Source organism: Corylus avellana, chromosome 2 (assembly GCF_965113065.1).
Source record: "Corylus avellana chromosome 2, dhCorAvel1.hap1.2, whole genome shotgun sequence".
Classification (NCBI taxonomy): Eukaryota; Viridiplantae; Streptophyta; class Magnoliopsida; order Fagales; family Betulaceae; genus Corylus; species Corylus avellana.
Genome location: NC_142491.1, coordinates 15,226,577 through 15,251,598, shown reverse-complemented (window position 1 = coordinate 15,251,598; position 25,022 = coordinate 15,226,577). Strand labels below are relative to the sequence as shown.

At 36.9% G+C, this 25,022-nt stretch overlaps 3 protein-coding genes across 3 annotated transcripts; 1 reads left to right on the top strand and 2 right to left on the bottom strand.

Annotated features, from left to right (window-relative positions):
* Nucleotides 1-851: 851 nt before the first annotated feature.
* Nucleotides 852-3,172, bottom strand: LOC148587400 (uncharacterized). The gene is made up of 5 exons (XM_088512591.1): nucleotides 2,238-3,172; nucleotides 2,091-2,124; nucleotides 1,909-1,974; nucleotides 1,273-1,486; nucleotides 852-1,102 (listed from the first exon to the last, which is right to left on the bottom strand). The coding sequence occupies exons 1-5, from the start codon at nucleotides 3,035-3,037 to the stop codon at nucleotides 852-854; spliced, it is 1,365 nt and encodes a 454-aa protein (XP_088368717.1). The 5' UTR covers nucleotides 3,038-3,172.
* Nucleotides 3,173-3,399: 227 nt separating this feature from the next.
* On the bottom strand, nucleotides 3,400-4,236 carry LOC148587399 (uncharacterized). Its single transcript, XM_088512590.1, has one exon. The coding sequence runs from the start codon at nucleotides 4,234-4,236 to the stop codon at nucleotides 3,400-3,402; it is 837 nt and encodes a 278-aa protein (XP_088368716.1).
* A 3,498-nt stretch (nucleotides 4,237-7,734) lies between these two features.
* LOC132161721 (uncharacterized) lies at nucleotides 7,735-17,225 on the top strand. The gene is made up of 2 exons (XM_059571906.2): nucleotides 7,735-8,837; nucleotides 16,851-17,225. The coding sequence occupies exons 1-2, from the start codon at nucleotides 8,294-8,296 to the stop codon at nucleotides 17,075-17,077; spliced, it is 771 nt and encodes a 256-aa protein (XP_059427889.1). The 5' UTR covers nucleotides 7,735-8,293; the 3' UTR covers nucleotides 17,078-17,225.
* The last annotated feature ends 7,797 nt before the right edge of the window (nucleotides 17,226-25,022 follow it).

Sequence of the window (25,022 nt, the reverse complement as noted above, 5' to 3'; positions counted from 1 at the left end):
TAAACATAAAATAATCTTCAACAAATAATTAAGCCTACAATACATTCACAATTTTCATAAAAATGTCCACATTTCCAACCTACTTCCAAGCAGGTAAAAACTATGTACTTTCACATATTAAACAAAAATAAATCTGCAACAAGTAATTACATGCATACAATACATGAACAATTTGCAAAAAAAATGTCAACATTTCTTCTTTCATCTACTTCCAACATTTTCACTACTATGTACTTTCACATCTTAAACCAATATCAATCTCCAACAGGTAACTAAGCATGCAATACATTCACAATTTTCATAAAAAAAATGTCCACATTTCCAACATACTTCCAACCAAGTAAAAACTATGTACCTCCATATATTAAACAAAAAAAATCTGCAGCAAGTAATTACATGCATACAATACATAAACAATTTCCCAAAAAAATGTCAACATTTCTTCTTTCATCTGCTTCCAACATTTTCAAAACTATGTACTTTCACATCTTAAACCAAGATCAATCTCCAACAAATAACTAAGCCTGCAACACATTCACAATTTCCATAAAAAAATATGCTCATATTTCCGACCCACTTCCAACAAGGTAAAAACTTATATGCTCACATTACCAACTTCCTACCACATATACTGTTATCCATACATATATCTAACAACCAACCACATATATTGTTATCCATACACATTACAAATGAAAATCACATATATTGTTATCCATACACATTACAAATGAAAATCACATATATTATTATACATACACATTACCAACTTCAAAAGACATTAACAATTGAACCAAAAAATGAAACATATCAAAACCACATAAAAGACATAAGGCTAATTGTCCATGACTTTATGGCTTCCATTGTGGATTGAGCCGTTTCCTCTTGGCTTCCATAATTTCAATACCCTTTTCAACTGTTGTTGCAATGCGTTTTCCTTTCAACTTTGCAATAGTATCAGACTTTGCTCCAATACCAGCAGCATTAGGAGGTGCAGTAGTAGTAGGTGTAGCTGCACCACTTCTGCCTGCAACACTTATGCCTACACCACCTCTGCCTGCAACTTCAATGCCTACACCACCTTTGCCTCCACCACCTCGAACTACAAATCCCCTCCCCATTTTAGCCCTTCAGGTCCACCACCCATAGTTTTTCGTCCAGTTCCACCATCTCTAGTTCTAGGCCCTGTACGTGAAGGTTGAGTTGTAGCGGGGACCTCTTCAGTGAGGTCAATATGTATAGGAGCCCTTGTAGGTGTACTACGAAAAATACCTCTAATCCTATCAGATGTACAAGTCCTTGATGCAGGACCTCCTGTGACCATTACAAGAATTTGAAGGGCATCTTCTGTACCTTCCACCATGCCCCATGCTGGAAGTAAGGTAATTCCTGCCCCAGGTTCAAAGGGGGCAAGATCGGTATATTGGTCTTCAACAGGTGGAGGTGTTGCTCCTCTTTCAGCTCCATATCCAGGGGGAGGTGTGTGCTATCTTTCATCAGCAAGTCTGGGGATTAGAAATCCACGTGGAGCATGTGTAGGCTGAACTTTCCCCTTACCCTTCTGCAAAAACAACAAATGAAAATATATATATATATATATATATATATATATATATATATAATACAAAATAAATAAGTACTAGATGGTAGCAAAGATGTTATATGTCATATTAGGGTTTAGGTGAATAAATGTACAAAGTAAAGACGACTATCATATAGTTAAGTATCTTGAGTATGGTGGATGCTTGTGGACCAGTGGTTGACCCAGATGCTGTATTGTTCTTGTTCAAGTCCTCTTTATTCTAAACAAGACCATACAAAGTAAGAACAAATTATGAACTAATAAAAACTAGCAAATGTGTTGGGTATGAGAAAACCTACTACTAAAACAACATCATTTGTAAGTACCTTTACTGCATTTGATGACTGGCTGGGACCACCACTGCCACTACTTTTCACCGCCTTAGCTTTATGCTAACATAAAATGTAACAATTGTCAAGTGACTACATTTGCCTACAAACCCTAAAAAAATGGCAGTACAAGCGCATAAAAATGTCTACCTTGCCCACAACACGTGCCTTGCTTTTACCAGTTGTTCGAGTATTGGACTCAACACTTTGTGACTGCATAAAAAATTGGAAACAAATATTAGCATGTCATACAAAGTCTAAAACAAGCCAGTTAAAACCAGGTTATATATTAAGGATGATTTAATAGGGTTCAATAACACTTACACTTGCTGCAGGGGGTATTAAGCTGACTTCCTGAAGATTGATTAAGTGGACATCTCCTCTTATTGTGACCCAAACTAGTACACTTCGCACATCTCATCCTTGCTCCACATTTCCTAATTCGGTTTGGATTTTTGGGGTCCCTACTCTCATTAAGAGCCCTCTTTCTTAACCTCTTTGGTCTCCCGGGGGCCACTCTAATTGTAGGTGGTTCCAACTGATCATGTCTGGTCTTTATCCATTGTTCCTCACTAGACATTGGGTAAATTATTGGTGCATATGCCTTCTTGTACATCTCGATTGTGTACCATTCATCAACATAGTCCTTCGGATTCCCACAATCATAGAGTACAACAGCAAATGCATGTGGACAGGAGATTCTAGTGATTTCCCATTGCCTGCAACCACATCGTCTTCTACTTAGGTTTACAACATACTGTTTGTTGTTGGGAGTAGAAACCTCAAACATTCCATCACCAGCATAGGTTGCAATGCAGTCCATTGCGTCCAACCTAATTGCCTCCAACTTTTGCACAATCCTAGGGCACAACCTTCCCGTCAACTTCGCAATCCCTTCCCTCTTAGCCTGATATCTCTTCAACAACTTTTTTCTTATCATTTCCAACATTGTCAAAATAGGCTTGTCACGAGCGTCGAGGATGTATGAGTTGAAACACTCACAGATATTGTTCACTAGCAACTCACACATTGGAGATTCATTAAACCAAGCCTGAGACCACCCACTGGGGTCAATCTTGTTCAAGTAATCGTATGCATCCTTACTAAGTTTCTTCAATTCTTCCATATGAGTTGTAAACTCATGTTCAGTGTATACAGTTGCTGCAGCCCACAACTGCTCTTTCAATGTCAATCCTTTATGGCCCTCCAAGTCTCTAAAGTTGGCATACAGATGCCTAACACAAATTTGATGATCCGCTGTTGGAAGCACAGACTCTAAAGCTGGCATGAGACCCTGCACAACAAATTCATAATGCATAAAAAAATTACCAAAATAATAAAATTATTTAACAAATTTTTTTAGATGTGATTTGAAAATTATGAGCAAAAATTAAATGTAACATAACTTACCTTTTATCTATCCAAAATAAATGTTGGTCTGCAGCCCCGTTCATGAACTCCAAGATCGGACACTAAGGTTTCCAAAAATCATGTCCAAGAGTCTTTGGTCTTAGCTTCGACAACAGCAAATGCGATTGGGTACATATTATTATTCACATCCCTTCCAACTACAGCTAACAGTTGTCTCTTGAATGGCCCTTTCAGAAAGCATCCATCCACCCCTATGACAGGCCTACAACCATCCAGAAACCCCTTCTTCATTGCAATAAGAGAAAAATACAATCTTCCAAACTTTGGGAGCACATTTGGGTTTGGCCTGTCAACCTTCATTATCATACTGCTTCCCCTATTCGTTTGTCTCAATGTCTCGCAATAATCCCACAGGTGACCATATTGGTCTTCAAGCTTCCCGTATATTTTTTGACATGCCTGGGCCCTAGCCCTGTACATCATACTTGGACTCACATCCACTTTCCACTTTTCCTTCACTTCATGTTGTATGACATTCAAGGGCATATTCGGCTGAATTCGAAACTTCTCAATCAACTTGTTCGATATCCAAGTTGAGTTCACAATGGAGTTCTTGTATTGCCTACCACACACATGTTTAGGCTGCATAGATCTTATCTGAAGTGTTTGTTCATCAGAAACCTGCCTTGCATATACTCGGTACCGACACTTGTCATCCCTACACACAACAATAGACTTTCTTCTTTCATTCTTTTTGAACCTAATTTCCTTGTCCCTCAAAAGATTGTACTCTTTAACAGCTTCTCTAAATGTTTGTATGCCTGGGAAAGTCATGTAGAGATGCAGCTCTGGGTTAACTAGGTCCATTCGCTGAAATTCGGGCCTTTTTGTAGATGTCCCTTCAGCTTCCTCATCACTATGGGGTGGTGACTCCAATATGTCACTTCTAGCCATTTCAAAGTTTGTGTCATCATCATCTACTTCTTCAAATTTTTATTTTTCTTACGCCCACTTTCGGACCTAATAGAAGCATCAGTTATGCGGGCCTCACCATGGTTCCCATCTTCTTCATCACATGTTTCTTCCTCCTCACCCTCATTGTCATAACCACCATCACCATCACCAATGGTTCCAGCTTCACTAGTTCCTGCTCCAGTTCCAGTATCGCCTTCATCAACATCTACATCAAATAAATCCTCATCATCACTGAGTTTGTCTTTCCACCAAGGGTCATTGTAAGCAACCCTTCCCTCCTCTTCATCATCATCTTCTCCTTCGTAATCCTGAACATCACCCTGACCCTCCCCAAAACACACAACATACAAATGCACAATATATTGCCCTTTATGGCAGCCAACCATGAACAATACGCCGGCATCAGAGTTGATTAAATGCAAACCCCCCATTAACGTCTTATCAAGTTCTCTTAAGTATATTAGATCCCCTGGCTTGTACCCGTAGTCTTTACAAATATCTTTAAGCTCAAAAAAAGACAAGTTGTTAGGATCATACCCTTCACCATGAACAGTAACTTTTCCCCCCACGTAATTGCAACCACAACTTCTGTTGAATCTACCGCCATACCTAACCTCGAACACTAGATTCAAAGACATCCTACAAAATTAATGAATAAAATGTATGAGAAGCAGCTTTAAATAAGTTTACAAATATAATTATTGCTTAAGAATGAAGTTATGCAAATCTAAGCTCAAACCCTAAAAATACATGCAAATATTTTGAAAGCAAGACAACCAGGTGATAATTCAAATATTTGTTAGGGTTAGGATTTAGGGTTTAGGTTTCTTAATATTTGAGAGGAATGTGTAGCGTGGTGTCTTGTGTGCACATGACATAAGATGGAGTGTCCCATCAATAATATGAGTTATAATATTACATTGACTGTTAGAGTAAATGATTTTCAACTTTGCATGGAATCTGATTTCATTATGTAGCTGATTACTAATTAAAGCCAAATCTGTAAAAATATAGACATGCGTAATAGAATAGTCAAGCTTAGTCAATTACATTAGAAAGAAAAGGAGAAAAAAGAAGAAGGAGGAAACTTGGCTAATTAAATGATTTTAACCAATACCCCTAAATTGCACTTATTGAAATCTCTAGCTCAAAAGACCTAAATGTTATAGATTTTACCTTATTATTTATCACTATTTATTAATGAAATACTAAATATTGTTGAATCCAAAATGCCTATCATTTAATTTTAAAATAATAATTGAGATTTGAATATCTGCAATTTTTGTATCTATTTGTGTAGTTTATACCGAATGCTGCAGATGATGCAAATTGATGCATTTTGCATGGCATGATTCGATTAGGTAGAAATATGAACAAGAAGACTAGATCTAAACGTAAGAAAAGATGTGCATCCCTTTCTTAAAATAATAATAATAATAATAGTGCATTAAATGATATCCTCCCAAAAAGTTGGATTTTCTAAACAGGATCAAACAATATAGGAAGGAGGGAGAATTCTTTTACTGGGAAACATTACTGGGAAACAGATGAACAGATGAACAAAATTACCCAACTATCTCCATTGCAAACAATTATCTCACTTGCAAACATGCATGTGTGGGATTAAATATATGACAACATTACCCAATTTTAATATATATATTTTTTAAAATAAAGTCAAATTAGAAGGAAAAGATTATTGAGATATCGACCTATAGCTTAAGTGAAGTTTGTCTTTAAAATTTGGCAGGGAACAAAAAAGAATAAAGAAAAAAGAAGAAGAAGTATATAGAGAATTCAAGTGGTCAGCATGATACATGTAGGCAACATTAACAAAATGTCTTATTCAATAGACTATAAGCTACAGAAATAAAACCGTCACTAGAAACCGATTTATGCTAAGTTGATGCTAATCGTCCCCCAATTTGATCAACCAACACACTAATCTCCAACTAAACCTGAACAAACCAAATCATTTTTTAATTTTTTTTCAAACATGTTATTATTTCCTTTTAAATGGTTCTTCTAATAGAGGGTCTCAAAACTCTTAATTACCTCAAACTACATAATTTTCAAGTAGTATTTCTATAGACATACATATACATATATAATGACTACTAGGCCCTGCCATGTAGGCATAGTAAGATAAAGGTATAATATTAATTACTCATATTCTAGAGCATAAGTTAAATATATACAATATCATACTTGAAATTAGGACGAACATAAGAAAAGAATTTAAGAACTAAGAAGGCCTCTATAATTTTTTAAGCCAGACGTATGTTAATACCACTTGTAGAGAAAGTAAGAGAAATAAAAAGCCCTAAGAGTGAAGTGCGAAGAAAGAGAAATTGATGAGGGATTATTTGCGTAGGGTCATTGTAATCAAACCAAACCATTTTTTAATTTTTTTTCAAACATGTTATTATTTCCTTTTACTTTCAACTCCAAATATCTCACTTGATTAATAAAAAGAAAAAGGAAAGAGACAACCTTCATCCATAACCACCAAACCCCATGCCAAACTCTAATGGTTTATTGGAAAAAAGATGAACAAAACTAAAAAATTATTACAAAATTAATAACTCATTTATCATCTCACAAAAACCCCAATTTACTGAAAACCCTACTTTCATGGTAAGTCAGTTAAAATTCTATATCCAACAAAATTATACACTTTTGGGACCACTTTTGTTCACATGACAAGATTATGCACTTTGGGGACCACTTTTGTTCCAACATAAACAACCAAGTTTACTCTCTCTTCAAAACCCCCTCAAGAAAACCCCAATTAACGAAAAACCCTATAACGCTACTACACAGTTTGGTGTAAATTTACGAATCAAATAAAGGCAAAAACTTACTTCGTCATACACAAATGCGCAAAAGTTGGAACTTTGGGTTGATCTCGAGTGGGTGTCAGGTAGATTGTCGAGTGGTTGTCGAGGAGGTGGGTTCCCTCTGTCGCGTCCCTTTCGCTCGTGAGTTAGTAAGGTATTCACCTCGTGCGTGACGGAATGCCTGAGACTTTCCCTTTTGTTTATTTGTTGTAGTAACTAAGTCTGGGTTGGGTTGGGTCAGCAGGGTTGGGGCGTGGGTGAGCTGAGTTAAGGCGTGGGTCAGCCGGTTTAGGGAGTGAGTGAGGGTGAGAATGTTGATGGGGGTATTTTGGGCACTAAACTGCATAAAGTAATCACGTGCGTCGCACGTGATCACTGTTCCGTCAGTCAAAGCAGGTTTAATTGACAGAATGCCTGAATTGCAAAAATTGAAACTTTAGAGGCGAAATTACAAATCACTGACAACTTTAAGAGAATAACCTGTAATTTTTCTATATATATATATATATATATATGCGCGCGCGCGTTGATTGCACTTAGGCTCGTTTTTAGTGCGCGCTAGTATACCAAGAATCCAAATAGAAGGGCATCAAGCTTGGAAGTATCTCTAACCAAAAGCAACCGACACCGGAGACATGTAAAAACAAACGGGTGCCCCCGAAACTTGAACCTCCAAAATCCCATTTCTTCTTTATAGTCTCGGCCTTCCTTGACAAAGCCCCAAGTCGGCAATCTTGAGCCATCATCGTTTGGTGTGGTGGTGCCGGTGGGGGCCAGTGGTGGCGTTTGTTGGGAAGCAAAAGACCCTTAAAACGGCGGCGTCAACTCACATGACGTTTGCTTTCGCATTTCACGAAAACGACACAGTTTCATTTACAATAATACCCAACACAATCTGAGCCCTCCATTTATTTTTTTCACAACCCGGATCCTTCTTTCCTCAAGTACTTTCGGAGTCTTTAATGTGACACTGACAGCTTCTTCCTATTCTCTCTTGTTCAGCTTCTTTGCTTGTTAGGAGAGTAGTACTCTCGAACACGTTTTTAGCTTAACTTGGTGATTGGAGTTTAGTGTTTGCTCTAATATTGGTGGTGGGTTTTTGGGTCTTTGAATCTTTGAATCTGAAAGTTTAATGATTTGAATTGGTGATTTGAAAGTTTTGGTTCCAATATTGTAGTTTGAGCAGCAAAGAAAAGATGGGTTTGGGTATTTCAGTTTTGATAGGATTCAAGGCAGCTGTTATGTTCCTGTTCTTTGCACACCTTAGAAGCTTGGGTTTTACATTGTTATCAATGCCATTCTTGTATACCTCTTTGATATCTTTGTTAATTTCTATTGCTTCGCATCCTTCTGTTGATCTTCCCATGCTCTTGGGCAAGAACCCAGATGGGAGCTTCTCCATTTGGTCCATAATTATGTTCAGCCCTTACTTGAACTTCGTTCGAGCTTTCTCAGCATTGCGGAGATTGGGAAGTGGGGAAGCCCCTTATACTGAAATTTGTGAGGGATTATACGTTGGCGGATGGCCTTCTTCGCCGGATAAATTGCCGCCCGGTAACCCAGCTGTCGTCGATTGTACTTGTGAATTGCCAAGAAGGCTGGAATTCTCGGGGCATGCCTATTTGTGTATCCCAACTTGGGATACGAGGAGTCCTCAGCCGGCTGCTATCGAGGCTGCTGTTCAGTGGGCTTGTCGAAAGAGAGCTCAGAACAGGCCTGTGTTCATCCACTGTGCATATGGTATGTTACTCAACTTTCAAACCGTTTAATTAATTTCACTTGGAATATAGTTTGATCAAATAATGATATTTTGTTATTCTTTTCCATAGTTTGATCTACCATCTCTGTTTAATATTGGTCCGTCGTGCTTTCTGTAATTGCCTCAAAGACACCTCTGTGCATTTCCCTTTTCCTTGTAAGAATTGCCGTAGTGGGTGTTGTCATCTGTCTATGGAGGCCTAAGATTTGTCTTGATAGTTGTTTTTTCTTTCCCCCTTTCTTTCAGAGAGATGTGTGTTAACAAAGTTCTTCTTTTTCTCCTTTTTTGTAGCTCTTTTATCATATAATGAATCTACTATCTTTAATAGTTGGCATTTATATTTTTAAGACTTTCTCATAGTAGCCAAATTCGTTTTTCTTTATAATTTTTTTTACAGAAAAATAAAATTATTATCCTCTTAGTTTTATTTTGGATTCAAACTCTGAACTTTAACAATTTCTCATAGTCGTTGCTCAGAATATAACATCATTATAAGAAAATTATGGTGAGATATATGGCAATAAGGTAAATGAAGGGATAAGTGAGGTGTGTAATACTTTTTACGAATCTATACCGATAGGCGGTGTTCTTGGGTGATAAGTAGCTTTACGTTGGTGATGGTGTTATGTAGCTATAAATACGAGAGATGATCATGCTTGATGGTCTACGATGATGGATTTAGTTGTAATTTGAAATGAATAATTATGACTACTATTGCTGACTTAAATCAGTGGGGTTTAAAGTTGTGTTGTTACATGTAATTGTAGTTGCTAATTATATGCAAGGATAAGAATTAGGGTTTATTATGTTCTAAGTTTAAAGCCATATATAGCAATATCCCTTATGATTTGTTTGAAGATACTTCCAATATTATTTTATTTTCAGAAGTAATGAAAAACATGGTTTTGTAAACTTTTTTTAGCTATTGCCATGAGAAATCACATCTCACAAACAAATAACCAATCAAAATTTAAATATAAGTGTACAGAAAATCACCTATGCATTGCATCACTTACGTGCTAGTGAAATTTCAAATCAAAATCTTGCTAGTGTGTTAAGTTTCCTACTTATTCTTTCCTGGAAAAACTACTCTAATAGATAGTTGATTTTTAAGGCTAGATAGCATAGCATCCAATCTTGGCTTGTGAAATGGAAATGCTGGATACAATTCATGTTGGTTTTGTGCATGCCTCAGACATGATTACTTTGCACGTGCTTTTACATGCAAATGGTGAGCATAATAATGACTTATATGTCCTTTGCATGTGCAAATGACGCCAGTCTTTACTTTAATGCCTAGGATTGAAGTTTATTCCCTAAGACAATTAACAAGCCAAGAGGGAGCATAATTCTCATTATTGCTTTTGTAGTTCTTTTTGTTTCCCTCCTCTAAAGGTTTATAATCTGAGAATGGTGTTTATATTTAAATTTCAGCTACCCTGTTTCTTGTGGGTGCAACTATTACGATTTTCATTAAGATCTCATGAAATTTGGTGGGTGTCCTAGATTAATATGCTGCTAATCTTGAGGCTGTGTAAGTAAACTAGGACTGAGGACTGAGTTCAATTGAAACTACAAATGGGCTAGCTCTTTAGTTTTATTTTCTCAGTTTGTAGGTTGCATGCTTTCTAGTGCTTGATTAGGCTTCAGAATTTATGTTGAGACGCGCCGAGAGTGGTGTCTTATTTTACTAGAAATATTTTTTCAATGAGGATGGTGCAGGCAAGAATGAGATGGTTTTAATTTAATTTAGGTCTTCTTGTTTTTAGAAATCAGGGGTATTTTGGTTTTTCCATATTGTTCCCAGAAGCTGTTTAGTTGGGCTTGATTATGTGTGAGGTCTATGGAAGGCATGCATTACTCTTTCTAGAAGCCCTTAAAAAGAATGATGGACAGAGGCCTATGTAAGGCATGTATTGATATTTTCAGGGGGCAACGAAATATATGGAAAACACTGCTGGTTGGACGTGTGATGCATCTTTCTCTTCGGTGTGAATAGTGATGCTCAAGAACCTAGTGTGATGCTAGGTTACCTTTTTCATTTTTCTTTCTATTTTCCTTTCTTGTTACTTGTTTTTTGCTGTGTTTCAGCCCCTTACTCAGACTTTTCCAGCCTTAAACACTCATGTCCCAGCCCCTAAAAATAAAAGAATATATATATATATATATATATGTTGGAGGGCTCAGCCGTAGAACCATGTTTTTAAAAGAATATCTTAATACGACTCTCCTTGCAAACTTGGGCTGGAACATGATGACCAATTATCTTTGTTGTGGGTTGATGCTCTAAAAGCGAAGTACCTGAAGAATGATGCTTTTCTTAAATTTCCGATCAACCTTGGGCTTCTTGGCTTTGCAAAGGAACTCTAAAGAATGGACAAGTAGTAGAAAAAGGTGCTTGTCGGGCTATATCAAATGGGCAGAAAATCAATATCTTGTCTTCCCCTTGGATCCATTCTCTCCTTAGTTTCAAACCAAATACTAACCCCAACCTTTTGAACCCACTTCAAGTAGCTAATATAGTAAACCCCTCTAGCTGATCCTAGAATACTGCTCTGTTGCATCACATTTTTGATCCCATCACTGTCCAGCAAATTCAAAACATTCATCTAGCACAGAACAACCTCAACCCACCAGACCCTCCCCTTTAGATTCTGAAGACTGACTGTGAAGTTTAAAACTCCAACATAGATTAAAGCACTTACTCTGGAAAATTGTTTGGAACTCTTTGCCTGTGAGATCAAACATTGGCAAATTCATTGAATCTAGAGATCTGGAAGCTTGGAATTGCCCTATTTGCAAAGGACATCCAGAATCCATCCAACACATTTTTCTGGACTGCCCTTTAGCAAGAATTATTTGGAGAAGCTCTAAATGACCCTCTTGGACACTTCTGTGTTCAGTAACCAGTCCATTGAATAGTGGATCAAGGCTGCTTGCCATCCCCAAAAGGGATACTCATGAGTTCCAAATCATGGCATCAGTCACCATGGATCATATTTGGTTTGCAAGAAATCAACTTATCCATAAAGCAGTCAAGCCAGAGGTCCCCACTATGAACTCTTAGCAGTTGCAGCAGCAGTCCTTAGTGACTCTAAAGGCAGCACCATCTCAGTAGCCACTCGCTGCCTTCCTCCAGTGGAAGTCAACGGAGGGGAGGCTCATACTGCCCTGCTGGCGGTAAAGTTAGCTGCCTCTTATCGGTGTGACTTCCTTTTGCTAGAAAGGGACTCTTATCATTATCTTTGCCATCAACAAAGCTATATTTTTCTCAGATTAGATCTTCTCACCTATCATGGCAAATATCCACCAACAGCTCCATCTCCTCTAAAGTTGGACAGCTTCAAAGATCTCTAGAACTGCAAATACTCGAGCACATTAGGTTGCGAAGTGGGCCCTTTTCCACCTTGTGTTTGGAAGCATTCCCAGTTTTTCTTTCATTCTCTCTTCTATCATATCAAGAGTGGGAAAGACCCTCCGTATAACTTTCCCTTTCCCTTGTAGCTCAGGAAAAATAAATAAATAAAAAGAATTAGAACAGGTTGCTGGAAAGCTAGGATACCAAGGAGAGCAACTAGGTGAACCTAAACTATAAGCTCAAGAGTTGGACCAATATGCAATACAGCCAAAGACCAGGAACAGGCAAAGAGCCTAATCAGCAATATAAAACGCCTAGACAATTTGTAGGTGAGTCAGATCGGCAACCTGAATGGTATAGAGGAAACTCTCAACAAAATGGAAGCTATTAAATTGATTGACTGAGAGGACATCAAGCGTGAAGGCAAGGGAACCAGGTCAAACAGGTTGTTCGAGCAAAGGAAATTAAAAGTTCAACTGTGTCAAATACACCTCGACGATATGCAAGATTGTTCTTGAATAGGATAAAGTTGAAGTAAAGGAAGACACTTTGTGGAATAAAGAATTGAAAGATCTAAGTTCCACTCCTGTTGTTGCTACAAGGAGTTCCTGAGAGGAATTGATAGACTGGAGCATGGAACGAGGAAAATAAAAGAGATGGAAAAGCAAACTTTGATAGTTCCACATGCGGCATCAAGTTAAGGCCACACGACCTATACTGATGGTTCCCATTATTGATTTGATTCCTGAAAAAATTGACACTCGGATTGGAAAGGATACTCTGGTATCATTGTGGTTGCTACTAACAAAGGAGAGAGAACATTCAAACTGAAGGCCTTTTATCCTATGTCAAGGATCAAATTTAAGAAAGGGTTAAATACTCCAAAACCCCCTGGGGTTTCCCAACTTTATTTTTTCCCCCCTGGGGTTTCATTTTTATTACAGGAGGTCCCTGTGGTTTTGATAAGTGACCAAATTAGTCCATCCGTTAGTTGACCGTTAAACTGACACGTGGACCAATCAGACGTCGACACGTGGCACATATATTAATTTTTTTTTTAATTAAAAAAAAATGTTTTTTCTTTTTAAATTAAAAAAAAAAAGAAAAAAGAAAAAACGGACGAACTGGGGGTGGCTCGGCCACCCCCTTGGCAATTTGGGGGTGGCCTTTGGCCATGGGGGTGGCCAGGCCACCCCCATGGCCAAAGGTGGTGGCCGAGCCACCCCCAGTTTTTTCCGGTTTTTCTTTTTTTTAAAAAAAAAAATTAATATATGTGCCACGTGTCGACGTCTGATTGGTCCACGTGTCAGTCCGTACAGTCAACTAACGGTCAACTAACGGATGGACTAATTTGGTCACTTATCAAAACCACAGGGACCTCCTGTGATAAAAATGAAACCCCAGGGGAGAAAAAATAAAGTTGTGAAACCCCAGGGGGGTATGGAGTATTTAACCCTTTAAGAAATTGGAAATGATATTAATTGAATTCTTCAAAACTTGAAGACAGTTTCTGCAGCCAGGGAAGAATGGTGCAGGCAGCAATAAGATGGTTTTATTTTAACTGAGTTTGATTTAATTTTACGGATCTGGCTTAGGGGCAGTAGTGCAAAACTACCGCACCATGCGGTAGCCCAAAACGACCTAGTTTGGGGTCGTTTTGGCAATAAAAAAATAATTTTTTTAAAGAAAAAGAAAAATATTAAAAAACTAAAGAAAAAGAAAAATATTAAAAAAAATGAAAGGGGTGGCTCCATGGCCGGTCTGGGGGTGGACCAACCACCCCCTGGCCAAAGGGGTGGTCCGGCCACCCCCAAAAGGCCAAAAGAAAAAAAAAATTAAAAAAAAAAAAGTTTAGGTTTTGGTCCTTTGGGGGTGGCCGGAACCACCCCCAAAAGGCCAAAAGAAAAAAAAAAAAAAAAATTTAAAAAAAAAGTTTGGGTTTTGGTCCTTTGGGGGTGGTTGGACCACCCCCAAGGTCCTGGGGGTGGTTCCGGCCACCCCCAAGGCCGGTATGGGGGTGGCCAAAACCACCCCCAGGCCCTTGGGGGTGGTTCAGCCACCCCTAAAGGGCCAAAACCCAAATCTTTTTTTATTTTTTATTTTTTTCTTTTGGCCTTTTGGGAGCTGAACCACCCCCTTGGCCATGGGGTTGGTTCATCCACCCCCAGACCGGCCATGGGGGCGGCTCCAACCACCCCTTTCATTTTTATTTTTTTAATACTTTTAGTTTTTTAATATTTTTATTTTTTAATTATTGATAATATTTAATAAATATTATATTATTACTTTAAAAAAATTATTTTTTTATTGCCCAAAACAACCCCAAACTAGGTCGTTTTGGGCTACCTACCGCACCAAAGCGAGATCCTAATTTTACAAGTTAGGTATTTCAGTCTTTCCGCGCTGTTCCCAGCAGCTGTTTAGTTGGGCTTTAATATCCGAGATCTATATAAGACATCATTAATTTTTCCTGAAGTCACAAAAAATTTTTGTAGGTAGAGGCTTATATAAGGCATGCATTAATGTTTTCAGAAGTCAGTGAGAAGCAGCGTAGGTTGAGACCTATGTACGTTATGTACTGATATTTTCACAGGGCAATTAAAGATATGGAGAAACACAGCTGCTTGTTTAATGCATCATGCATCTTCTCATAGGGGTGATGCTAAAAAACCTTAGTATGATTCTAGGTTGATCTTCTTCTTTTTTTCCAAAAAAATTTTTCTTTCTACTTTCCGTTTATGTTGTTCCAACCCTTTTACTCAGATTCTTCCAGCCCTAAATACTAAAATCCCAGCCCAAACATGACCTATGGACCTAATCTGTACTGATCTGGATAAGACCCATCAGTATCCTCTAAATCAACTCCAGAATTCTTAGATTCTTTGTTGTTAGGTGCTAAACTATAGGATCCTGCGTCATGTGCCGTACTGTTGCCGCTTCAAATAAAATCATTATGAACTAAAATCTTTGAATGTGTGTGGTTTTCGTTATAGATGGAGTTTGCTGCCACTTTATTTCATTTTTATTTTCTTTGAATCGGATAGTCGACTTTGGCAATGAGTGGATATCTGGAGCAGAGAAATAAGAAAATGGATGTTTCTACTGCTGGTGTTTTCAAAATTCAAAAGTTTGGTTTGGTGTGGGAGGGGCGGGGTTGAGTTGTCCTATGAAGGGTGCACATGGGTCTGTATTGGACTATTGGCTCTAATCTTCATGTATCAGCTGACACAGGGTAGCCTGACAGTAACCAGATTTAGAAAGTTCTATAGCTGACCACAATTGAGATTCCCGACTTCAGTGCAAATTCTGGACAAAATTTCTTTTGCTGGTGTGTAATGTAGAGTAGGTACAGGAACAAAATAATACTGTTCCTTCACAATGCAAGTTGGCCATAAATTAATTTCCATATTCAAATGCGTTTGAATGGAGAGAAATAGAAAAGTTATTGAAAACAGGAAATGTAATATGAGAGCAAAATGTTTTCTTATATTTATTTTTATATTGACTGGCATATTTTTCATTCCTTTTTTTTTTCCTTTTTATTTATTTTTATCTTTTTTCTTTGCAAGGAGCCTTTTGAGCGACCCCCCCCCCCCCCCAAATGCCAAGCACACACACACACACACACTCCTTGCATGTCCAGGGCTTTGGCCTTTTTAAAATTCCACAGGATAAATTTAGTGCAGATTGTGGAAGAGTTCATTACTAGGATGTCCATTGAGAAATCGGTATCAATTGAATCAATTTATGCATGCAAAGTTTTAAATTCAAAAGTGAATTTTTTACCAAGAATGCCTCAGCCTAGATAGAGGGTAAAAGTTCTCTTCGGTCCCAAGTATGCTGTTATACATCTCATTATCCCCAAACAAGTCAAAATTGTTGTAGCATACTGGGTTGCCTTGGCGTCAAGATTAGCATCAAAATTCTCCTTCAGGATCGAATCGATGTTGTTTTTCTTTCCTCCATTGAAGGGCATTCCTTAATATTTCAAAAGCTTCATTGGCATTGAACTCTCTAGCCCTCAAGAACTTCAGTAGTATATCACCACTGCCATTATCTCCTTTACTAGGCAGTAATAGGAACTTCCCCCCCCCCCCCCCCCCCCCCCCCCCCCCAATAGGTATTATCCTTTTCTTCCTCAATAATCACATCAGTGTTTTTCCTTACACCTTCTGTGAGTTTCTTCTTTTCTTCAACTTCTGTGAGGTAAATGGTGAATAGGTTGGCATGGGTCTCAGGTTCTCTCATAAAATTTCTAGCATTCTGACAGTAGTAGAACATGTTTGATGGCATGGGATTTCATTTTTAGGTTGCCTGCATAGTGATTGTTGCAATTCATATCTAGAACTTTTATAAGCACTAGGTTGCTAGCAAGGAGCCATATGATCATTTTTCTTAATGAGAGAATAAAGGCATATTACAACTAGGACTAGTTGAACCTATATCCTAAGAGTTTCTATATAAACTAAATTATAGCGTTGAGATGAAATGACATAAGAATTATTTATTTGTTATTCAGATCTGCTGCTATTCATTACATGTATTTCTTTTCTGGCCTAATCTGGTTTGATAAGTTCAAGTAGCAAGGTGTTGTAGTTGACTTTTTCTTTGCCCTTGTTATTTCTTTCTGTTTTAGGCCATGGAAGAAGTGTTGCTGTCATGTGTGCTCTATTAGTGGCTCTAGGCGTGGTGGAAGATTGGAAAAAGGCCGAAAGGCTAATCCAAGAAAGACGCCCTTATATTCGGATGAACGCACTCCATCGTGAGGCCCTAGAAGAATGGTCAAAAGACCGAATATCTTCTCCTATGAAGAGCAGAGAAAGGGTTATAAGTCCAGTAATTCTGTCCAACTCTTCTGGTTAGACTGCTAAGAAAAATGAATGACATGCTCCCTTCATCACATTAACTATTATTTTGTATTCCACAGGAAACATCCATCTCTTGCATATGAATTACTGGTATCACTTTGATTCTAATTTGATTGTGTTATGAAAAATTCAAATTTTAATTATGTCATGGCTAACCAACTGAGAAGAATCTATTATGTGATCTGAATGTTAACTTCAATTTTATGTGTGGCTCTACTATTCATCTGAACGTGTTCTTTTTTTCTTTCTTTTTTATTGGATGATTGAGTAATTTTTATCCTTATTAATACCCCCAAGAACAGCAAAGCTCAGCATTTCTAGCAGTAAACCGAAACTTGCCTTTTGTCCAATGCTTAACTCCCAATGAATTTGCTGCAAAATTTGCTCTTCTGTACGAGGATGACCAGCATGTCTGATTTCATTTCTGTTCCTCCACAAGTTGTAAATTGTAGACCCAAAACCAAGTCCACAAGTATTAGCTTCTAAAGTTTTCTTCTTCCAATGATTTAACATCTGCCCATCTAATAGGAGGATTCAAAACACCACTCTCAACTCAAAAAAAAAAAAAGAAAACAAAACAAAGCACCACTCTATATCATCTGAACATGTTCAACTTCAACTAATGATTATGTGCCACAATTATCCTAATTTTTTTTTTTTTTTACAAAAAAAAAAAAAAAAAACACTTACGCCAATAAAAAAAAAAAATTAATTATTTAATTCATACTTTAATGCTTCATTATAACTCACTTCTCCTATGAGTACTTAATTTGATAAAAAATAATAATAATAATAATAAAATAAAATAAATTAAAAATTTTTTTTAAAAAAATCATTTTTATCATTTCTTTTTGTTATACCAACTATTTATAAAGAAAAAAAATTATTTATCAATTGGAAGTTTTATAGTCTGAAAAAATGTAGAATTCCTAACTGTAAGAGCCATGTGCATTATGCAGGTCAATCCTTCTTCTTCCATTTCTCTCTTTTATTTATTTATTTATTATTATTATTTGTCTTTAAGTTTTGCAAACTCATGCTGTATCAACAATTTCAAGCCCAGTTTAAAATCTCATGCAGCAATGCCCATTCGTTTCAGTAGTTGGGCCTCTCTCGCGGCAATATCCACATAAATGGCTCTTACAACTGGTTCTAAATGATACTGTAGTGACTCAAACAATTAATTAAGCTTGGGTAGCTTAGTAAGAGTGTTAATTTGAACTTTGAGTCACTAGGAACAGTTGAAAGGGCATTTTGAAAATTTTGGACTTTTTGACTGAACATTTGCAAGGGGGACCACACAAACGTTTGCCTGCATATAGTACACGAATGTACGCGTGGGGACCGGCCGAACGTTCGTTGACTTTTGGTTGACCACTGGATAACGCCCGAACGTACGATGCAACCTTTAAACAGCTGGGTAAACAGTACGCGAACGTTCGCTGCTTTTCAAAACTACCCCTGCAGCGCTCATAGCTTTTTCCACCTATAAATACCCTACCCCTATCGACCCTTAAGCCGTATTTTCGCTCTTGTGTCCTCTAGAATCCATGTGTGAGTGTTTTTGTGCATTTTGTGAGTTCTTGGAGGAGAAGAAATGGTTTCTTGGAGGCCTTACTTCAATGAGGTAACCTTCAACACCTAAGTTTATCTTTATAGTTGTTATCATGCTTTTCTAGTTAAACTTAGCTATTGGTTTGAACTTCTAGCAAGGTTATGTTTTTAATCTTGGCCTAAGCATCTCATTCTCGTTGAGCGTATTTTCTTATACATAGAGACATTGTTTTTGGGATAGGAGGTGCTAGAAATCTTTTTAATAGCCCTAGGACAGTTTAGGAGGTCTAGGAGGATGTTTGGACCAAATGAGGTTCCACTTAAACCTTCTGGTCGAACATTCGGCCAAGAGACCGAACGCTCGCCCAAAAGTGCTCCAGGAGAACGCCACTTGGGCCAGTCGTTCCATAGCTCCTGTTTTCATGTCTTAGGTTTGTTCCAGTTTGGACTTAGGACTAATGTTAGGTTTTCCACAGATTTGGAGAACCCGAAACCTTTGGAGGACTTTTCGGAGTATTTGTATGACTGAGGTGAGTTCTAACTCACATAATGCTTGCCATTTATTTTCCAGCATTGCACAACTATTTTGTGTACCAAAACATGCATATTTTCAACTCTTACAATATACACTTTGCTGCACCATGAACTCTATTATTTATGAAAATGTGCTACTTAACAAGATAATGACATTGAGATTTGTAAAAGCATGCATGTAAAATACGGATAAGATTAATTGCATCGTATGACATGGTACATCGGTATATGCGGGATAACGGCCATGGGCTTACTATACATGTTAACCTTATGGTCAAATGTGTGTGTGTTATAAGGGCCTTGGATCCAATAATTATTCGTGATCGGCGCAGCCATTGCCTAATGGTTGGTCACTACAAGACAATATCATTAGTAGCATGGGCCACCCGAGGTCGGACTTGGTTGGGCTGCTAGTGTTATGGACAATATTGTACAATGGTTGGGGCACCAACATTGTATTACAAGTCCCTTAGGACAGTGCCAACCCTGTTGAGAATGGGTAATATTTCGGGTAAACCATATTATTGAACTATCACTATTTCTCATGATTATAAACATGTACTATATCTATATTGCATTCATGGATAACTGTCATGCTTAAAATGTTGCATACTTTACTAAATAGAATGAGTAATGATACAGGTTACGCGGCGTGCGTGAACAGTAATGCACACCGCTGACGTGGCATATGCCACGTCATTTCCCCACATTTAAAAAAAAAATTAAAAACGCGTCAAAGCCCATTCCCCAACAAAAAGCATTCCCACGGCCATTTTCCCCCAAATTTTTCCCCAAACCCATTCAAAATCGCATACCCCTCTCTCAAAATCGAGTAATGCTTGGCGCAAGGGAACGATCCGGTGGAAATCCGGAGTTGCCTAAGGAGCCGCCGTCAAACATCCGGTGCTTCTCTCCCCACGCTCTTCTCTCTCTCTCGGCAACACCCGCTAAACAACACGGTTTGCATTTTCACTCTTTTCCGATCTTTGATTTTTTGCCCATTGCTTGCTCAAATTTCTTAGATGATGGGATCTATTTAATCTGTGTATTTTTAAGATATAGTGGTGGTTGTTTTGTTTGATTTCCAAAATGGGTAAAATTTTAGAGCTTTGAAGTTATGAATTTGAAACGAAATTTGGTTTTGTTTTCAGCTGTTGATAGGGCAGAGTTCTGCAGATATGGAGGAAGAATGTGAAGCATTTCTGCCTTTCTCTTTCTTTTTCTTTTTTTAAACTTCAACTTGTTCTCGAAGAGAACCACTAGCAATTTTTTTTTTTTTTTTTTTTTTTTTTTTTTTAAACTAGTTTCCAAAGAGTTTTTTTTACCAGATCGGTTTGTGGAGATGTTTCTATTTTCGGTTTTTTTTTTAATTTTTTTTTTTATGTGTTTTCTCTTTGGTGGTTGGTTTTTGGTGTCAATTCGATTGTTTCCAGGATAGAATGAACAAAAAATCTTGAGCATTCTTCATGACAAATAGATTTAACACATGGGTGATATGCTATTTTGGTTCAAATATAGATTTTTTTTTTTTTTTTTTTTTTTTTTAAATTCAGAGAGCCTTTTGTTTGCTAGGTTGAAAGTTCTCTAATTCCTCTTTCAAATTCTGTACTTTCTTTGATTTCAGCCACCCTTTTGTTTGCTGGTTTTGAATTTCTCTAATTATCTTTTACATTTTGCTAATTTGAGATTGATTGAGTGGCGCTTCAATCTTGGGCAAATAAGATAAATTTGATTTGGTGAAATTTAAATTTAGAAACTTGCTTAAATGGGCGTCAATCTTGGGCAGTTATGAGGAGTCGGATTTGGTCGAATTCAAATGAGAAAATTTGTTTATTTAAAGAGAAATCACATGAGGAGAAAGGAAGCTGAATCTTATTTGGAATTATTTCCATGTTGGGAGGCCTGGCTACCTCGAATCAACCATAAATATTTCCTGCCATTAATGTTCATCTATTTAATATTTATCTATTTAATATTCTTGTGTTAATGAGGCCTGGCTAAATATTTTATCATTTATCTTCATATATCTATTGTAACCATTCAGTTCTATAATAAATATCTTCATTGTCATTGTCTTTTCCAATTACAATCTGCACTATTCTATATATTTTTCATTGTCTGTTATAATTACAGCCATAAAAAAACAAAAAACACGGTTTGCATTTTCACTCTTTTCCGATCTTTGAGTTTTTGCCCATTGCCTGCTCAAATTTCTTAGATGATGGGATCTATTTAATCTGTGTATTGTTAAGATATAGTGGTGGTTGTTTTGTTTGATTTCCAAAATGGGTAAAATTTTAGGGCTTTGAAGTTATGAATTTGAAACGAAATTTGGTTTTGTTTTGTTTTTTAAGAGACGAAATTTGGTTTGAAATGAAATTTGGTTTTGTTTTCAGCAGTTGATAGGGCAGAGTTTTGTAGAGCTTCTATTGGTTTTCCAATTTGTTAACCCAACTAAGCAAAGTCTTAGCCCATCTACTTTGAGTCAGAATTGATTCCATCTTAACTTCTTTGCAGATAAGTGTGCTGGGCGGACGCACGATGTTGATGACAAGAGATCCACATCCTCCTTGAAATATGCCTTTTCCACCTTAAATTGGTCATTTGATGTGTATCATGGAAATCTCAGCTTTCTTATAAATTAGTTTGTCAGATCAGCACTAAAAGCTTGGAGTTTGAGTTATTACATCTTGTAGTTGCCAAACGAAGGGCGATCCCTCATTTTTCAGCTACAGGGGAGTCTGCTGCAACATTAGATGATCACAGCTATTGGTGCCCTCCACACTTATTAAGTTCAAACTCAAGTTGAAATTTGTAGATTTGAGAAATTGATGTAAACGAAACTTAGTTCATAAATGGGTTGTGCTACTCTTTCTCATGAATTGTTCCCCTGAATGATGTAGAACTTTATTGCGGCATTCTCTTGAATTGTAATTTTTTTGGTTGTTTGTTGTACTTTGAACCTTTGAGGATGATGACAGAAGAATAATTTATGTACATTTTATGGTTGCATTATACAAGTTTGTTTCATATTTTATTAAGTTTGTGTCACAAGCCTCGGATACCTAATTGCAAAAAATATTTGCTTAAAGCTTTGTTCTTTCTATTGAAAGAATTTCATCTCTTGTTGAAATAAGAACCTAATTTCTTGATGTCTGCTCATTTAGTTTTTTTTTTCCATTTTCTGTACACGGCATAAGAGAATCTGAAATTGTGCAATCATGTGGTCAGAATAGATGAAATACACCAACAACCCATTAGCTTGAAACAAGACAAATTCTATAATAAAAATGATTACAAAAAAAATGTAAAAATTGTCAGCTTTACAAAAATTTTCTCAGTAACATCTAGATAAACCAATCAATTACATCAACACGACACTGAATTATCCCAGCTATTACATCTCGCTAACATCAAATCTTTGGTATGCAGGTGGTTGTGAGGAGCTTAGGGGCTGGGATGCAGTTGCCTTTGAAGAACCTGCATGTTGCACTATCCTACATCAATCAATCTCAAATTAGCAAAATGTAAAAGATAATTAGAGAAATTCAAAACTAGCAAACAAAAGGGTGGCTGAAATCAAAGAAAGTACAGAATTTGAAAGAGGAATTAGAGAACTTTCAGCCCAGCAAACAAAAGGCTCTCTGAATTACAGTCTACTTGCCGTGGTTAGGCTCAAACAATACCATTCCTTGATGTGCTGAAAAACATCAATATCTTTTGCATTATATTTTTCGTTGTAGTTAAGAGTAATGTAGAGACATTTTTCTGGTTTTATATGATCTAAGAGCAATCATGAGAAGTGCTATCCCTAGCTCAATGCCCCTCCTCCCCAATAAGAATGGGGTGGAGGGTGAGGTCATAGATACAAGACCTGTTGGGTGCATAATAACTTATCAATAACTGCAAAGTAAAAAAGAAAAAAGTACATCCAATGAAGCTTTACTGAGCAAGATGTTGGGAAACTATGAAATGATATAGTTATAATGAGGATGTCAAGGCGGAGGACAATTTGAGGAGTTATGAAAGATGGTATAAAATATAAAAGAATGATGAAGAGATTAAGATTAGCTTTAATTACATTGTAGAATGATAGCGCACTTATCTAAAGTTGGTATGAGTTAAGGGTTTTTGGAAGGAAAACATAATTTTGAAGGACGTTGCTTAGACTAAGTTAGAATAATTTAGTCCTATGATAAAGAAATGGCTCTTGACTAGTAGAAAGGAAATTAGGGTTCATGTTGTTCACGACTATAAAAAGGAACTGTCTTCAAATTGATTTATGGGAACAATGAATGAGAAATTTCTTGGTTACTATTGATATTAGTATTTACTATTGTCAATAGTAGTATTATTTACCCAATCTTGATTGTCCTTTGTAGTGTCACTAGCTTTGAAGGGTTTAGGCTGATTTCTCCAGTTATAGCTTGTGCATGTCATGTGCTGCATTGTTTAGTATATTGGAAAGGTGATTAATGTCCTTCTGGATTTTTTTTTCATGAAAATAATTTGGCTGGTTTTAGCATGATTTCAATATTGACTTATAAAAATAGCTATAAAACTTTCATGACACTACAAATTTAAACCAATTTCGAAAAATCAGCCCCTAGACCTCCTTCCAATGACCAATAATAAGATCTTATGTAAAATTTGTTCCCATCCCAGTAACTTGCACCACATCAAGTAAATCAAAGTTTTCAATAGATTCAAGTAAGTCTAGCAATAAATATACAATTAATTTGATGCATATACCTCAAAATATCAAAGGATTTTCAATAGATTCAAGCTGCTTTGTCTACTGCAATATCAAACAATTTGGGTTGTAAAATTTTCAAAGTTCTTCTCCATACCTTAAGTTCTACCGAAATTGAGTTCAACTAGATTTTTGTCACTTGCCAATAAAATTAAAAAGAGTTTGACTTTAAATAGAAAAAGATCCTGGAAGGAGCTTTCATATTAGAACTCTAATCCAACTTGTACTAACAGCTTTCGTAGATGTTTCTCCGGAAGAAGCTGAGCAAAAGAGCTCTTATGAAAGTTTTAAAGATGCCAATGGAACAAGTTCGTTCAAGGATGCTCAGGTGGTAAGTATTTGTTGTTGAGCTTTTGAACGAGTTGTGATGTTTAAGTTAATGTCTTAAGGTTTAACTATTTGAGCATTTTTGAAGGTTTCTCAAAATGGAGCTGCTTCTAAGCGCATAGGTGGTTCTAAATGCTCCCAAGCTACCACTAACCCTGCCGGTTCTGAGTTGTTCCAATCTACCCGTAACTCCATTGCTTCTGAGGGGTCCCAATCTTCGGGTATGTAGTCAATTGCTTTTATTATTATTACTACTAGATTGCATTGACCATTTGCAGTCCTTCATTACATGGTTTGCTCCCTCGGTTTTATTACTAGCTTTTCTGTTATCTTCTGTTTCTAGTAAGTGTAATATCTTAAATCTATACCAGGACTTGTTTTACTGATATCATGTAGATGAGTTCTTTAATTCTAGAATTTTTTCTTAGTTCAAGATTCCTATGTGGTCTTGATGGATGGTTGTTGTAGATGGAAGTATTTGGTGTCAGGAGTAGCTGAGCGTTCACCAAAGAATTAATGGAATTTGTTTAGAGTTTAATAGGCAATCTGCTCACAAGTTTTATGTTGTATAGTGCTAACTTCATTGAAAATATAAATATAATTTCAAATCAATATCTTAATCATCAAAGTTCTTTGAAGCAATATTAATTGAAAAACTTGGTTGGAAATGAAAGCCTATTGCAACTCAGACCCTCCAACATTAGTCATTAATGTATCTTCGAAATTAATGTTTGAATTCATGGTACAAATTTTACACTGCTTTGACATCTCT